Source organism: Arvicanthis niloticus, chromosome 26 (genome assembly GCF_011762505.2).
Source record: "Arvicanthis niloticus isolate mArvNil1 chromosome 26, mArvNil1.pat.X, whole genome shotgun sequence".
Taxonomy (NCBI): domain Eukaryota; kingdom Metazoa; phylum Chordata; class Mammalia; order Rodentia; family Muridae; genus Arvicanthis; species Arvicanthis niloticus.
Genome location: NC_133434.1, coordinates 14,115,753 through 14,133,281, shown reverse-complemented (window position 1 = coordinate 14,133,281; position 17,529 = coordinate 14,115,753). Strand labels below are relative to the sequence as shown.

At 47.2% G+C, this 17,529-nt stretch overlaps 1 protein-coding gene across 16 annotated transcripts in view; it reads left to right on the top strand.

Moving 5' to 3' along the window:
- Positions 1–17,529, top strand: part of Cep164 (centrosomal protein 164) — a 64,748-nt gene that overhangs the window by 518 nt on the left and 46,701 nt on the right. For 14 of the 16 annotated variants that reach the window (XM_076925000.1, XM_076924999.1, XM_076924998.1 and 11 more), the window contains exons 2-3: positions 5,901–6,019; positions 11,550–11,661. In XM_076925000.1, the coding sequence (XP_076781115.1) occupies positions 5,938–6,019; positions 11,550–11,661 (194 nt within the window). In that variant the 5' untranslated portion in view covers positions 5,901–5,937. Of the gene's footprint in view, positions 1–277; positions 406–3,336; positions 3,474–5,900; positions 6,020–11,549; positions 11,662–17,529 lie in introns of those variants that run through there. The other 2 variants (XM_076924985.1, XM_076924986.1) reach the window with 2 other exon arrangements.

Below are 17,529 nucleotides of genomic sequence, written 5' to 3'. Positions count from 1 at the left end.
CCCCTGCGCGCTTCTCTCCGCACTCCATTTCTGGATTGCGACTAGAGCTTCCAGTTACCGGTTGCTCTGCGAAGTACTCAACTGCCTGGCCAGATACCTCTTTATCGAGCTTAGATGTGCTTGCAGGTTGTCTCCAAACCTCCCCCTTGGACCTTCTATCACGGTTTGTCGTGTTTCTCGTCTCAGTGGAGAAACTTCCTCAGTCACTTAGCCCAGTCTACACTGAGAATTCATTCTACTGACTGCTGCACTCATCTGGCGCGTCTCGGATTCAAGGCAGTCGGCTTCTTGGCTAACGCCTAAAATTACAACGCACTGCCTGAAATCCTTCTCTTCCTTCACCTAGACGCGAGACCTGCTATTTTTGCGTTCTCCCACCTTGAGGATTAGCCCCCTTTCATTCAGGTAGCCACTGGCTCGGTTCATCATTTCTCCGTGCTTTCAGAATAACTGCCTCTGGTTTTGCCCCTATCTGATTGGCCCTCGTGCAGCTGTCAGAGTCACCTTTCCGAACCGTAACTCTCACCATGCCAACCTCCTTTTTATGAAATTCTCGTGGCAGCCCCTTATGGAGTCCCGCATACAGCTTCAGCCCTCGCAAGCCCGTGTTGTATTAGCTGCTCCTTGCCTTCTATTCAAGCAGTGTCTTTATTTGAAATGTGGGACTAGTAATCCTTATCTAGCCGAGAGGCTGGGGTGAGATGACGGAGGTAAAGCCCTTGGTACAGTCACATACAAATACCTGCCACATACAAACGTTTGGGGGAAGTGTGCAGTTAGTCCAAGTTTCTGTTGTTGTAATTAATCCTGACCCTCTAAGCACATTCGCTGTGCTTGCGCTTGCTTTCCCTCTCTCCCTTCCCTCTCCCTCTCCCCCCCCACCCCCCCATTGAACTCAGGGCTTTGCACATGCTAGGCAAGTGCTAGTCGCCTCTCCTTCCCACCAAGCTGCTTTGCCTCCGTTCCTTCTGCTTTAATTTCCTTGCTTTGAGGGGCCCTGAGATAGCTCAGTTGGTAAAGTTCTCTCTCACTAGGCATGAGAATCCTTGTAAAAAGCCAGGCATGGTGGTTCCTGCTTGTGCTCTCAGTGCTGGAGACACAGGCATAAGGGGCTCCTGGGACTGGAGTTAGGGGTGAGCTGCACACCACAGAATCTGACCCGGGTGCTGGGAACTGAACTTAGGTCCTCTGGAAAGGCACCAAAGCGCTCTTACCCTGAGCCGTCTCTGCAGCCCCAGCCACTCTGATTTTCCTCCTTCCACTCTGGCCTCCATTTCAGCCTGTGTGGGAGAAGCGCTTTTGAACTTGCAGTTCTCTGTGACAAAGGCCACATCTTCAGCATGGCTTTGTCCCCCCACCCCCTTCAGCAACATTTCTGGTACTTTCCTGATGGCTGGTGTCCCCTGCTGCAGGGCCTTTGCACGTGCTGTTGCTTCTGTTGGTAGAACTTACCTCCTTCTCTGTCAGTGAATACCCATTCATCCTCCAGGTCTCAGCAGGGCACCGTGCATCAGGCTCAGGTGTGTGGTGTGTGTGTGTGGTGTGTGTGTGTGTGTGGTGTGTGGTGTGTGTGGTGTGTGGTGTGTGGTGTGTGTGTGTGTGTGTGTGTGTGGTGTTTGTGGTGTGTGTGTGGTGTGTGTGTGTGGTGTGTGTGTGTGTGTGTGTGGTGTGTGGTGTGTGTGTGGTGTGTGTGTGTGTGTGTGTGTGGTGTGTGGTGTGTGTGTGTGTGTGTGTGTGGTGTGTGTGTGTGTGTGGTGTGTGTGGTGTGTGTGTGGTGTGTGGTGTGTGTGTGGTGTGTGTGTGTGGTGTGTGTGTGTGGTGTGTGTGTGTGTGGTGTGTGTGGTGTGTGTATGGTGTTTGTGGTGTGTGTGTGTGGTGTGTGTGTGTGGTGTGTGTGTGTGGTGTGTGTGTGTGGTGTGTGGTGTGTGGTGTGTGTGGTGTGTGTGGTGTGTGTGTGGTGTGTGTGTGGTGTGTGTGGTGTGTGTGTGGTGTTTGTGGTGTGTGTGTGGTGTGTGTGTGGTGTGTGGTGTGTGGTGTGTGGTGTGTGGTGTGTGGTGTGTGGTGTGTGTGTGTGTAGGCCAGAAGACAACTTGAGGAAGTAGTCCTTTCCTTCCACCATGTGGGTCTTGGGGATAGAACACAAGGTTGTTAGGCTTGGTGGCCAGTACCTACTGAGCCGTCTTGTTAGCTCCCCCACCCCCATCCTTTGTTCTCTTCTCTTCTTCTCCTTCATCTTCTTCTCCTTCTTCGTCTTCTTTTGGTGAGACAGTTACTTACATAGCCTTGACTGGCCTGAACACCTGTGGTTGAGGATGACCTTGAACTTGGAATTAGTTTGCACCTCCCAAGTGCTGAGATGCTGCGCGTGCTTCTGTATCCATGCCTAGTTTAGCACTGATACTCTTATCTGGGAATGTCTGGCTAAGGGGTAGTTGCACAAGGGGGTCGTGACTGAGTCTGCTTAATCACTATCACACGTCTCGTGCCCAGAGTGAAACTTGATCACGAGTGACCTTTGCGAGCTGTCGGTGAGGTATGAGTTCAGACAGCACACTTCTGCCTTTCATCTTTTTATCCTTCTTGGCCTCTCCTTGCCACACCATCCCTGAATCGAGGAAAGGTATGGTATAGCCCAACCATAATTTATTTTGTTTTCCTGGCAGAAGATTTGTCTGAAATTTGGAAAATCTATGAATTCAGATTTTCCACCTTCTTCCTGGCCTGTAGGTTTTTGTTAACAGTCAGGTGATCTGGTTTGTTTCTTATTGCTGTTAAAAACACCATGGCCAAAGCAACTTGGGGAGAAAAGGGTTTATTTCGTCTTGTAGTCCATTATGAAGGGAAGGGATGTCGGGGCAGGAACTGAAGCAGGAGCAGAGGCAGGGACCACGAAGGAAGAGGCAGGGATGGAGGAAGAGGCAGGTCCCTTGGAAGAATGCTGCTTGTTTTACTGGTTCACTCTTTGTGGCTTGCTCGGTTACTGTTATTTTTTATTATTTATTATTTATTATTTATTTTTTATTTCTTGAGGCAGGGTTTCTCTGTGTAACATAGCTCTGGTTGTCCTGGACTCCCTTTATAGTTCAGGCTGGCCTTGAACTCACAGAGATCTGCCTGCTTCTGCTTCCCGAGTGCTGGAATTAAAGCTCAGCCCTTTTATTGTTTTTGTTTTTTGAGACAGGAGTCTCTCTATGGCTATCCCGAAACAGAAGCACACTATATAGAACAGGCTCTGCCTGCCTCTGCCTCTATTGCTGCTGGTATTAGAAGCACATGCCACCGCATGAGCCAGTCTGATGGAGGCAGTTCCTCAATCGAAGTTTCTTCTCTTCCCAGGTGACCCTGGTTTGTGTCAAATTGACAGAAACTAAACAGCACTTGAGGCTTGTCTGTTGTTGTTTTCCTATGAGGACAACGGTTGTTCCTGGCTGTTGGTGTCTGCAGATGGGATGGAGACACAGGCCACACCTCAGGTGCAGTTCCTCGAGTTGTGTGAAGAGGACTCAGTTTGATAAGTGCTAGTTTGTGTTTGAGTCAGTCCTCTTGTCTGTAGCCTTTCCTTGTCCCCTCCCCTCTTCTCTCTAAGTAAGAAGATTAAGGACTCAGGTGACCCCATCTGTGTCCTGGTTTCTGTCCATCCCTGCACTGATTTTCAGAGGCAGCCAGGCCTTCTCTGTCTCTGAGAGTAGAGGCATAGATGTGGTGTCTGGATGGTGGTCTGGCTTCTGAGAGGGGATCATTTTCTCTCAGCTTAGGTATCAGGGAATTCTTTTTTCTTTTTCTTCTTTCTTTCTTTCTTTCTTTTTAATTTTCTTGCTTGGAGGCATGGTGGGAATGGCAGGGGCGGAGTCTGGTTTTCTTGGAGGTCTGGTGAACTGAAGAAGGTCTGAGTGTCATGGTCACAGAAAGCCACAGGAACAGGTCTTAATGGGTTCTCTATTGCTGCTCAGAGGTCCTCTATGGATCTGGGTCAGAGTCACAGTCACCAGCCTCGGCCATTACTGAACACTCCACTGCAGGCCCTGCTAGGCTTGACCCTCATGATGAGCAATTGGGGGTTAGAGGAGTGTCTTCTTGCTGGAGAGGGACAGTGCCTGCTCCTTGTGCCACCTGGAATAGTCACGAAGTAGACAGGAGAGGTCACAGCTTGCTGGGCTGGTCACACCTCCGGTGGCTCACTCAGGTGGGAGGGCTGTGACAGCCTACTTGTTTGTTTCATTAGGTTTTAGCACGGGATCTGCTGTGGGGAAGGTTAATAGAACCCCGGGGTGCAGAGCTGGAGGTGAGACTAGAGGCAGGAAGCGAGGGACAGTCCCAGCATCACATGAAGATCACTAGCGCTGCAAACAAGCAAATAAAATAACACAGCACATGTAGCAGCCAGCACCAGCCTGTGAGCTAAGAAGCCGTCCACGCATCCATGCATGGAAACCTTGGCTTCAAAGTAGATGTCTGTCCTAGTCAGCTCGGCCTGCTAGATGGTGGCTTAAACAACAGGCATGCATTCTCTTCATGGTTCTGGAGGCTGGAAGTCACAGATGAGGGCCTTCCTAGTTCCCACCTTGCACGTGGCTACCGTCCTTTGTCTTCATTTGATGGAGTGAGAACTCCAATTTTTATTCCTTTGCTTAGGTCAGATCAGGATCCTACCCACAGACCTCACTTAATGTTGACTATGTCTTTTTTGTTTGTTTGTTTGTTTTTGGTTTTTGTTTGTTTGTTTTCGAGACAGGGTTTCTCTGTGTAGCTCTGGCTGTCCTGGACTCACTCTGTAGACCAGGCTGGCCTCGAACTCAGAAATCTGCCTGCCTCTGCCTCCCAAGTGCTGGGATTAAAGGCGTGCGCCACCACCGCCCGACGACTATGTCTTAAAGTTCTACTTCTTATTAAATCAGATCATCAGGTGTTTTGGAGGGACACTGTCCAGTCCATCTGGACCCCCTCTCTTCCCTTCCTCCCCCATGCTTTCATTAAGCCTAATAGCTTTTGTCCTCTTTCCACCTCGGCTTCTTCTACCTTGGTTTAGGCCCTCATTAACTTTCTAACATTCACTGGGATGGAAGCCTTCTCATGTGCCTCCTGACGCCATTTTCTCATTTCTCCAATTCAGCCATGCCGGTCTTACCAGAGTTTCTGTCCTAAGTAAAATGCCACCCTGTGTAGTTTTTCTCTTTCCGAAGCCCTCAGCTCTCCTCAGTCTTCAGTGGGAATTGGTCTTGTCTTAGTGCTCTCAGGGCAGGTGCTGACGGCACACTGACTCCTGGCAGTGTGCGACTCAGTGACTCCCTGAGTTGCATGCTGGGGAAGGAGGCATCGTGGATTATGGTTGCCTCACTGTGCCCTGGGGTGTGCTGACACCAGAGGCCCTGTGCTTTTGGTACCACTGGGGTTTTCTGGCTGAGGTGTACTACAGTTTGGGATATTCTCCTGTTTGGGGAGGGATACAATGTTAAACTCTTTAAAAGGTTTATTTATTTTATGTGTTTGCCTGCATCTATGTATATGTACCATGTACATCCCTGATGCAGACAGAGGCCAGAAGATGGAGTCAGATCCCCTGGAACTGGAATTACAGAAGGTTGTGAGCCACCTTGTGGGCGTTGGAGAATTGAACCTGGAACAGTAGCCAGTGCTTCTAACCACTGAACTATCTCTCCAGTCCTCAAGTGTAAACACTTTAGAGAGACAGGCTTGAAGATGTGCTGTGGTGCAGTGTGTGTTCTGTAACCTTGGGCAGAAGCATGCCAGGGCATTTCCCATGCACATAGCCTGTGAAGCTCTGAGCTGCAGGCAGGGTCCTCAGCCACGCTGGCTTGTAGGGTCTGGTTTGACCCAAATGTTCTATGACCCAACTCAACTCTCCATTCCATGCTGGCTCACTGATTTTTCTCTTTGGATAGGGCCTCTGGGACTGAGATAGTTACGCCAAGCTGAACCATGGCTAGACGGCCTATCCTCTTAGGCGACCAGCTGGTTCTGGAGGAAGATTCTGATGAGACCTACATCCCCAGTGAGCAAGGTAAGAAGCTTGTGGGCGATTGTAATCTTTCTTTAAGCCAGGCATTGTATTTGATTTATTTAAACCTGTTAAAAAAATATTTTATGTGTATGGGTGTTTTGCCTGCATGCATATCTGTAAACTAGATGTGTACCGTGTCTGAGGAAGCCGGGAGAGGACATCAGATCTCTTGGAACTGAAGTTATAGATGGTTGTGAGCCACCATGTGGGTGCTGGGAATTGAACCTGGGGTCCTTAAGAGCAGTCAGTGCTCTTAACCACTAAGCCAACCCTCCGCCCCCCCGCCCCCTTCCCCCCCCAGTTTGCTGTTGTTCTTCCAATATAGAGTTGGTCCATGCATAGGGTGGCTCAATATATTTGGGTTATCAGAGGTTGGCACACTGTAGCCTTTGGGCCCAAGTTGGCAGCTTGCCTATATTTGTCAATAAAATTTTTATTGGAAGACAGCCAGGTTTATTTGTGTCATCTGTGGCAGTCTTCATGCTTTGATAGCAGTGTCAAATAACTGCCATAGATTTATAACCTTCAAAGCCTACAATAATTACTATCTGACCAACTTTATAGAAAATGTTTGCAGATACTGGAGAGCAGGTTGGTTTTAAATGAGATAGAAGTGTAGGGGGTATTGTGAAGTATGGCATGTGAATCCTGTTTCTTCAGAACAAGCTAAGGCTGGCATGTTGGCACTCCCTGTAATCCCAGCACTCAGGAGGCTGAGGCAGGAGGATTGCTACAAGGCCAGGGCTACAGAATGAGTTTGAGGCTAGGCTGAACTACACAATCTCAGTATCAACAACAACAATAACAAGGTTGTGGCTTGTCGGAGGAGTGCCTGCTTCCCATTCCTGAAGTCCTGGGTTAGTGACATAAATCTCATAAATCAGGTGTGGTGGTATAGCTCTCAGCAGTGGGGGAGGGGCAACAAGGAAGGATTTGAAGTTCATGGTCAAGTCGCTGGGCTCTGAGTTTAAGGTTCCTCTCTTAAAACGGCAAAAAGAAAAAAAGTAGCATCATTTATTTATGTTACTTTGTTCTAATCTCTGCTTTAAAAACTTTGTATTTATTTCCCTTTTAAACCGCACAGCAAGCTGAGTCTGGTTCATGGCTTTATCTTTCTTAACCCCGGCACATGTGAGGCAGAGGCAGGTCTGAGTTCCGGGCCAGCCAAGTGCTATACTGTTAGGCCCGGTCTCAAGCAACAACAGCAAAAAACCAAAAAAGCCACCCCACGGTAACTCCTTGAGTCAGGTCCTGTCTGTCGGAGAGGTAAAGGGAGGTCCCAGTAGTTCCCCATCTTGTGAAGGGTAGGTACAGCTGGGCCGCCCAGCTGTCTGTGCTTTGCCGTTCCTGGATTTTGAAATTTGCTTTGATATGCTGAAGAGTTGTGGGCCTGGATACAAGGTCTGCCTCCAGCTCAGGTGGTTTGTGGAGAAAAGTAAGAGCACATGGCCCTGGGGAGTCCAGGACCCCACTTTAGACCTTGCAGTTCGCTAATAGCCTAGTGTGTTTGCCCGTTGTTTTCATTCTTTGTTTTCATTTGTTAACTAGTTTCTAAACATTTTTGTACTGGAGGGTAGCATGGTATGCACACCACAGTGCACACGTGGAAGTCAGAGGACTGTGTGTGAGAATGCTCGATTCCCGTGCATGAAGTCCTTCCTGGGTTCTTCCCTTCCAGCGTGTGGATTACAGGAACTAGACTCAGGCCTTCAGGATTGGTGACAGCACCTTTACCTCTGAACTATCTTTTTGCCCCCAACCCCTACTTCCTTTTCTGAGATCCAATTCATAGTAATCCTCCTGTTTCAGACACCCAAGTGCTGGGATCACAGGCACAAGTCACCACTCAGCTGTGCTTTTATTGTTCATTCATTGGCATAGGACATTGAACCCAGACACTCAGGACACACTGTACCACCGAGCTGTATGCCCAACCTCCACCTATGTCTGCGTATGCACTGTGTGCGCCTCTGGTGCCCACAGAGACCAGAAGAGGGTGCCGGATGCCCTCAGACTGGAGTTACAGACAGTTGTGATCCTCCATGTGGGTGTTGGGAATTGATCCTGGGTTTTCTGGAGGAGCAGCTGGTGCTCTTAAGCACTGAGCCATTCTGGTAGCCTACAGTTGGTACTTTTTCTGTTGTCTCCCTGGCTGTTGGTGACTGGCCTCGGAGTTATGTGCCTATCACGGTTAGAAAACCCCGCTCCACCAAAAGCAGAACTGATTTTTCTCATATTCTAGTTTATTTTAGTTCCCACACCATTCATTGGGTAGCACATCTCCCTACTGGCCTGGCCACTGTTGCAGGCGTCTGGGTCTGTTTCTTCTCTCCCGTTGGACTGTCTGGCCACGTGGTACTCTAAATTACCAAGGCACATTGGATCCTAATATGGAGTAGGGCTGAAGTCCTTGTTCCAGTCTTTCCAGTTTCCTCGGTCTTCTTGTTTGTTTTGTCGGCCCACAAATTTAGACTCATCTGTCAAGCTCTGCGCAGTGTTTGGGAAGATTGTTGGTTACTGGGGGTATCGTGATGAACATCGGGTTGATTCAGAAGGGACTGTCATGCTTATGGCGTCTTCCAAGAATGTCATATCCCTGTCCACGTGTCCTTTTGTGCTATCCTCGAATGACTTCAGATTTTCTTTGTTTTTTTTTTTTTTTTTTTTTTACATCTATTTATCCTATGTGTATATGTACCACATGTGTGTGTGGAGGTCAGAGGACAATTTGCAGGAAACAGTTCTCTCCTTCCACCCTGTGGGCTCCAGGATGGGACTCTGATGGCCCATCTTACTGACTGACTTCAAGCTTCCTTTACTTTTTTTTTTTTTTGAGGTAGAATCTCAGTTTGTACCTTAAGCTCTGTGTGTGTGTTTTCCTTTTATTTTTCCTTCCTTCTCTTCTCTTCTCTTCTCTTCTCTTAAGCCTGCTGGCCTCAGCCTCACTGTGTAGCCCATGTTGGTCTCGAACTCCTATTCCTTGTGCCTCTATCTCCTAAGTGCTAGGATTACAGATGTGGACCATCATGCATTGCTTCATTGTTTCTGGAATTCAAGATGTGTATTCCTCACTTCTTTCCCAGGTGCAAAATGCCCCAAATCTGCTTTTTAGATGAGACATTTTGATGAGGGGATTCTTGACCCATAAAGTCTATGCAAATACTCCAAAACCAGACAGGAATTGAAATCTTTAACATGTCTGGTCCCAAGAGTTTTGGGGGAAAGGATGCTTGATTTCTCTCTCATTCTGCACCCCTGGCTGCCCTGGAACTTGCTGTGTAGACCAGGCTGGCCTAGAATTCACAGAGGTCCTCCTATCTCCTCCATGTCCTGAATGCTGGGACTTGTTTATACTTTTTAGACAGGGTCTTGCTGGTCTGAGGTCAGGCTGGCCCGAGACGGGGAGTGATTCCTCAGCCTCTAGAGCATCGGGGGTACAGGCATGTGCTACCTCACTTGGTTGCATAGAGGTTTTTCTAGGGAATGCATTATAAAAGCTCTTCTGCCAGCGTCTAGTCTGAGCCACACTACCTTATCTGCCTCAGCTTCCTGCTCAGCTCTGTGCTCTTGTGCCTGCATTGTGTGTCCCACCAGTAGCAGTGCTCTTACGGGGAGAAACGGCTCGTTTCCAGGCTGGATCCAATGCCCTTGGTGAGGTTTCAGGGTTCTGTGTGACATGGCTCTCCTACCTTGCCAGTTGAACTGTGTAGTCTGTTGGTTTCTGGCAATCCTCAGACGCACTAAGCCGTGTCCCGTCACAGGTTCATTGCGCCGGCTCTTTGCTTTAGTGTCCCCATTGCCTAGAGGGTTCCCGTGGCTGTACTCTCTGAAAGAACACCCTCCATCTTGATAGTAGTCAGTCCATTGTAGTTTTGAGAGCAAGAATTGTTTGTGTGTATTTATGTTTTCTTAGAGATTTATTTTAAATTATGTGTGTGTGTGTGTACATGTACATGAACGCAGTTGGCTGCAGAGGCCAGAGACATTCCAGAGCTGGAGTTACAGGTGGTGGTGAGCCATCCAACATGGGTGCTGGGAACTGAACTCTGGTCCTCTGTAAGGGGAGTTAGGATCTGAGCCAGCTCTCCAGCTCTCCAGCCTGTTTGCTTATGTTTTCTTCTTTGCTGTTACAACAGTCAATATTCTCTCTCTCTCTCTTTTTCATGGTTCCAAGTAACTGCTTCATAGGAGGTGGTCATTGTGGACACACTTATACATAATTTATACATAATTTAAAATAAATCTCTAAGAAAACATAAACATGTGCTTGGCAGCATACACCTGAGATATGTGCTTGGGAGACGGAGGCAAGATGTTCGCAAGTTTAAGACTCAACCTGAGCTACATTCAGCATTCTAAGTGAGACCCTATCTCAAAGAACTAGAAAAGGCGAAACTATTCAACAAGTCATTCTCTGACCAGTTAAGTGCCAGCTGGTCCTTTAGAAAAAGTGTTATTTCCTAGTCCCTAGTGTGCCACCCTTCATTTCTCCATGGAGATGACATATTGGCCATACCTGTCTAACCTGGACTAGACTCAAGCCTAGGTATTTATTCCTGTGGCCACCAGGGACATGTTCCAATGAACATATCACCTATCCTTTTTCCCCAAAGATGAGTCTGCTCTTAGCATAGTGCACAGGTCTCTTCTGTCCTGAGCTTGATTCTAAGAGCAGGGCAGAAGTAGAGTCCAAAATACAATACTACAATTTAGGAAGAGGGGTTTGCTAGGCAGGGAAGAAGCCACCTGAGTGTCATCTACTTTCTCAGCTGGGTGCCTTCCTGTCTCTCAGAGAACCAGGCACTACCTTCTGTCTGCTGTGGTGACACATGGTACATGCCACCGTCACAACACACACTATCCTTTCATGTTCTGTGTGTTTGCAAGGCCCTTAGAAAGCTCAGTCATCTGTAGCGGTCGGAGCTCACTTGGGGCTTGAGGGCCAAGTGCATGGGGCCCAGCTCTTGTCAGTCTCCCTAGAGTTTATCTTCTGGTGGGGTTGCCCTCATCCTGGATGGTTCCGGCTGTGGCTTTGAGTTCTTCCTGAGGTCTGCCCACGGTGAAGTCTTGGTTTCATTCCTCACTCCCTCTGTTAACTGCGGCTTCAGATTATATTTGTGGGAGTTTGGAGGTAGCCTGGTTTGATTCAGATGACTCTCATAAATTGGGTTATAAGGAAACCGTTCCTGTACATTTGCTTACTTGTTTTTTTAAGCTTTTTGAGATGGTCTCAAGTAGCCCAGCTGGCTTCTAACTCAGTGGGGAGTTGAGGATGACCTTGAACTCCTGATCCTCCTGCCTCTGCTTCCCAAGTGCTGGGATTTTTGGATGTGTACCAACACATCCAGCTTTAGTTCTATATGTTTATTATTTATATTTAGAGATGCTATATTTTATCATTGAAGCAAACTTGGAGAATAAAGGAAAATTCAGAATAGAACTGTCCGAATTTTGCTTCTTTCCACCCCTCCCCATCCTTCTCTTTCTTACCCTTCCACCCTCCTGCTTTTCCCTCCTTCTCTTTTTGCAGAAATCCTGGACTTTGCCAGAGTGATTGGTATCGACCCTGTCAAGGAACCAGAACTGATGTGGCTGGCGAGGGAGGGTATTGAGGCTCCATTGCCCAAAGGCTGGAAACCATGGTAAGTCATCGAAGTGACTCACTAACCTGGGCTGTCAGAGGGACTGAACTCTGGAATGTAGAGGAGTGTGTGTGTGTGTGTGTGTGTACATGTGTTTGTGTGTGTAGATCAGATATGCACTGCCGAGCCCACCTTATTTTGTTTTTAAGTGTATGACTGTTTCTCTGCTTATATATGTGTGCACCGTGTATGTGCTTGGTGCCTGTAGAAGCCAGAAGAAGACATCGCATTCCTTGGAATTGTGGCTAGAGACTCTTGTGAGCCACCATGTCACCATGTCGATATTGGGAAATAAACCCTGGTCTTCTGCAAGAGCAGCAAGTGCTTTCAATTGCTGAATCATCTCTCTCTCTCTCTCTCCCTCTCTCTTCCCTCTCTCTCTTTCTCTCTCCCCCCTCTCTCTTTTTAAGATTTTATTTATTTATTTTATATAAATATGATGAGTATGCCATAGCTGTCTTCAGACACACCAGAAGAGTTCGTTGGATCCCATTACAGATGGCTGTTGAGCCACCATGTGGTTGCTGGGACTTGAACTCAGGACCTCTGGAAGAGCAGTCAGTGCTCTTAACTGCTGAGCCATCTCTCCAGCCCCTGAGTCATCTCTCTAGCTTCCCCCTCCCCTTTTTGTTTCTGTTGCTTAGATTTATTTTTAATTGTGGTGCTGACTAGTTTTATGTCAACCTGACACAAGCTAGAGTTATCCAAGAGGAAGGAAGCTTAGTGGAGATGATGCCTCCTTAAGATAGGGCTGTAGGTAAACCGGTAGGACATTTTCTTAACTAGTGGTTGATGGGGGAGGGCCCAGCCCATTGTGGGTGATACCACCCCACACTGGTGGTCAAGAGTTCTATCTTATTATAGCAGGTTGAGAAAGCCATAAGGTTTAAGCCAGTAAGCAATACTTCTCCATGGCCTCTGAATCAGCCTCTGCCTCCAGGCTCCTGTCCTGCTTGAGTTCCTGCCTTAGCTTTCTTCAGTGGACTGTAACTTGGGATATGTAAGCCAGATAAACCCTTTGCTTCCCAAGTTGCTTTTGGTCTTGGTGTTTCATCATAGCAATAGTAACCTTAAACTAAGGCATTAAGAGTATGTGTGTGGGTATGTGCAAGTGAGTGTAGTTGCCCATAGAGGCCAGGAGAGGGCACTGGATCTTCTGGAACTGGAGTTACAGTAGGTTGTGAGCTGCCTGATATGGATGCTGGGAACTGAAATCAGCTCCTCTGCCAAAGCAGTACACAATTTTAACCACTGGGCCATCTCTCCAGCCTGCTGACTTTTTTTTTTTTTTAATGTTTGCATGATAGGCACTTTATTTGAGCCATTTTCCCATGCCATGGAGATTAGTTTTAATGCTCAGGGCAAAACTGCTATTTCTCTGCTGGTTATCTCTTGCTTCAGGACTGAGCAGGCTGACTTGAAGGTCCCTGGGTTAGGGTCCGAATGTACCGCAGAGCTGACTCCCTGTCTCCATCTTCTCACACGGAGGAGGAATCTTTGTTGGTTCTTGCACACTGGAAGAAGGCTAAAAAGTCTGTGGGGTTTGAGGAGATGGCTCAGTCTGTAAAGTGCTTGCTTTGCAAGCATGAGGTCCTCAGCTTGGTTCCTAGAACTCACACATGGTGGCCGTTGCTTATCATCTCAGCATATCGAAGTGGACAGGCATACTCATGGGGATTGCTAACCATAGTCTAGCCTAAGTGCCAAGCTCTGGGCCAGTGAGACTCTGTCTCAAAAGTAACACAGATGGCTCTTGAGTAACAATGCCTGCATTTGCCCTCTGGCCACCACATGCATGTGCACACATGTGTATCAGTACACATATGAGGATGCACACACACAGAAAAAGTGATGGCTGTATCTCCTCTTTAAGTCTAAAATAGATGCTGAGGCCAAAGGAGTTTGTAGTGAGGCCACACAGGTTTGGGAAAAGATTTCTGTCTCCCTTGGCAACCATCCTTGGTTCTGCCATCCCTGAATTTGTATAGTGTAGTGTAGTGATTCTTTAAATCATTATTGTGTGTATGTGTATGCATGGATACCTGTGCCACAGTGTGGACATCAGAGGACAGCTTTGTAGAGTCTGTCCATTTCTTTCACCTTTACCTGGGTTCTAGGCCCTGATCTCAGGCTGTCAGGCTTCTTCTGCATTTTACCCACTGAACCCCTTGTGTAACCTGTTCTTGCCTGGCTCCTCCACGTTTGTGGGTTCATTGGTATTTTAAATTTTCCTTAAGGCTCTCTGGATTTTGAGAGAACTCATTGAGGTTATCTCAGTGAAGCAGAGGTTTACAGGGAGAAAACAGTGCCCCAGGGGTGAGGGCTGAAATAAATCATGGTCACTACTGCCACCTCCCTGCTTCTGAGGACAGTGTCATCTCCACTCAGGGACACTGTTTGGCGTCTGCTCCATCCTCTCCTCGCTTCCTCTTTCATCATGGGGCGGACCTTCTCCAGGTTGTCCTCCCCAAGCTAGGACCTCAAGTTTACCTCTCTCCCCAGAGTAGGGTTTGGGTGTCCTAGAGGCCCCGTCTCAGCTGGGGAAGTGCATTTGGTGGCCTCTCTCTTACCCTAGCCATTTAAAGGGTTGACTGAACTTCGAAATGGCTGCGTCTACCCACCTTACTCCCCTCAGCTGAAGGCACAGACTCTTTCCAGCTTCCCGCACCCGGCAGGCTCCTTGTTCTGTTGGTCTTTTGGCTGCCTCTCCTTGGACTAGCTCCAGCTTCACATCTTTTTCTAGGAAATCTGTTAGCGCTTCCAACAGTATTCCCGGTGCTGAGACTCAGGCTTGTGTTTGGAAGATAGCGTTTTCTGTTTTATGCCAATGCCCTTTCTGATGGGGGGCTACAGGGGAATGGCTGGTTTGAGGCCAGCTGTGTGCCAGGCCCTGTGCCAGCTGCCTTCATGTACCTGTGAGTGTAGCTGACACTCTCTTGTCCTACAGGGAGAACATGAACTTTTCATTTTCTGAAATAAGGTAAGTCATCAAAAGTTATTTGTAGGCTGGAGAGATGGCTCAGCAGTTAACAGCACTGACTGCTCTTCCAGAGGTCCTGAGTTCAATTCTCAGCAACCACATGGTGGCTCACAACCATCTGTGATGGTGTCTGATGCCCTCTTCTGGTGTGTCTGAAGACAGCTATAGGTATTCGTATATATAAAATAAATAAATAAGTTTTTAAAAAGATTTATTTATTTATTTTTATGTACATGAGTACATTGTCGTTGTCTTCAGAGCGCAGTCAGTGCTCTTAACCACTGAGCCATCTCTCCAGTTCCCTAAATAAATAATTCTTTTTTAAAAAAAAAGATATTTGTACACATCATTTTTCAAATCTGTTCTCTTTCCCAAGTAATTATTGTCACTTGGTAAATTCCTTCTAGAACTTTCAACACACGCACACGCATGTGCACACACACACACATGCACACACACACACTGTTAGTATTCTGTCTAAACTCCACCTCCACAGTTACCTGGCAACAGCCAGGTAGGCCTGATCCACTATAAAAGGGGCTGCTTGCCCCCTCCTCTCTCTCTTGATCTCTCGCCTCTAGTTTCTCTGTCCCCTCGCCCCTTCCCCTTCCCTTCCCCCTCTTTCCATGTGGTTATGGCCAGTCTCTACTTCTCTTCTCTTCTCTCTTCTCTCTCCCCTGTCCCCTGTCCCCTGTCCCCTGTCCCCTGTCCCCTCTCCCCTCTCCCCTCTCCCCTCTCCCCTCTCCCCTCTCCCCTCTCTCCTCTCTCTGCCTCTCCTACCCTCCTGGCTCCCCTCCCCATGTGTGACTGGTCCCTCAGGGAGAAGAGATGCTTCTGCATGGGCCTGCTGAGACATCCCCTTTCCCCATACCTCTCCACACACCCACAGAACATACTCTCTTTATCTCTTTATGTTTTTATAAACACATCACACACCACACCCTACTTGTGGGATTATTGTTTTAATCATAACTGTCACATTATATCATTATGTGCACTGCTCTAGGTCAGTATAACATGTTCACCTCTCCTCTTGTTATGTAACCCAGGCTGGCCTTAAACTTATGATCCTTCTGCCTCAGTCTTCTAGTTCTTGGATTACAGGTATAATCCATGTCTTCTCTGTCTCTCTGTCTCTCTGTCTCTCTGTCTCTCTGTCTCTCTGTCTCTCTCTCTCTCTCTCTCTCTCTCTCTCTCTCTCTCTCCTGAGATGAGGTCTCTGGTCTGTGCCAGTTAACAATACAGTCTCCTCCAGACGTGCCCATCCCCCAACCAGATCTAGAAAAATCTCTCAATCGAGACTGTATCCCTGGGTGAGTCTAGGCTGTGGCAAGTTGATGTTGAAAACTAATTGTCACATTGCCTTACCTTTTAATTTTATCAGTTGTGTACTTTCCCATACTAGACATGCCACATTGTGTGTGTGTGTGTGTGTGTGTGTGTGTGTGTAAATGAGGCTGGAACACAGAGCCTTGTGCATGCTACCCAAGCACTCTATAACTGAACTGTGTGTGTCCCCACCACATTGTAAAAAAAAAAAAACAAAAAACAAAAAAACAAAAAACCAAACCAAACAAATAAAAAAACCTCTTAACTAAAGAGCATTTAGATGTTTCCAGACCAACAGTGCATAAGGGAGTCTGTTTTGCGGCTTAGAGAGATGGCTAGGTGGCTAAGAGCACTGGCTGTTCTTCCAGAGGACCCAGGTTTGATTCCCAGCACCCACGTGGTGGCTCACAATGGTCTGTAACTCTAGTTTCAGGGGATTCTATGCTCCCTCTGGCCTCCAAGGGCACCAGGCACACATGTGGTGCACAAGATACATGCAGACAAAACATCCATCGATATTAAAAAACCAAATCAATTTCTGTATTCCCTGCTCCCTGCCACTGATGTAATCATATGTCTTGTGCCTTTCTATCCTGAGCATACAGCTTTGTACTGAGTCTTGAAATCTTTCAAGGCAGGTGTTCCAATCTTGTTTTAATTTTCTTCTTATTACTATTAATATTTTTAGTTATTTAATGTTTAAGGATACTTTGCACGCATCTATGCATAGTTGGTGCCTGAGGAGGCAGAAGAGGGACTTGGATCCCCTGGAACTAGAGTTACGGATGGATGTGAGCCACCATGTGGATGCTGGGACTTGAACCTGGGTCCTCTGAAAAGAGGCCAGTGTGAGCTCTCACTTTACTATTCGGCTTGGGGCTGCACATAAATCAATTTTGGGGGAATAGGTATCTTAAATGATATTGAATCTTCCAGCCCGTGAACAATGTCTGTTTCCGCTTATTAAGGTTTCCTTTATTATCGCTAAGCCATGTTTAATAGCTTTTGTGTACATGTCTTGACGCTCTTTATCAGATTTTTCCCTAAGTAGTTCAGATTTGATGCCTCTGTAAGTGCTGTATTCTCAGTCTCCAATTGTTTGTTGCTTTTATAGAGAAGTAAAATTGGTTCCTGGATATTGATCTTGTACTGCACAACCTTGCTAAAATCAATTATGTCAGGCCTAGGAGCTTGTTTGTTTATTTTCTTATTTTACGATTCTATAGCATTTTCTACAGAAGTGATTCTGGTTCCTAGGAATAAAGGTGTTCTCGCCTCCTCCTTTCTAATCTGGCTGCCTAGTGACCAGAGCCTTCTGTACCGTTAAGTAGAGGTGGTGACAGCCGATGTCTTTGCTTTATCAGGTAGCTGTTGGCTGTGGGTTTCCTGTAAGTGACCTTCATCAGGGAAATTCCTTCGGTGACTGGCTGAGCCTTGGAGAAGGGGTGGATGGATTTAATCCACTGCTTTTCTACATCTGTTGACAAGATTATCCGTTTTTCTTTTCCAATCTTTTCTGAGAGTCAAATTTATTGATTGATTTTCAAGTACTTTTATCA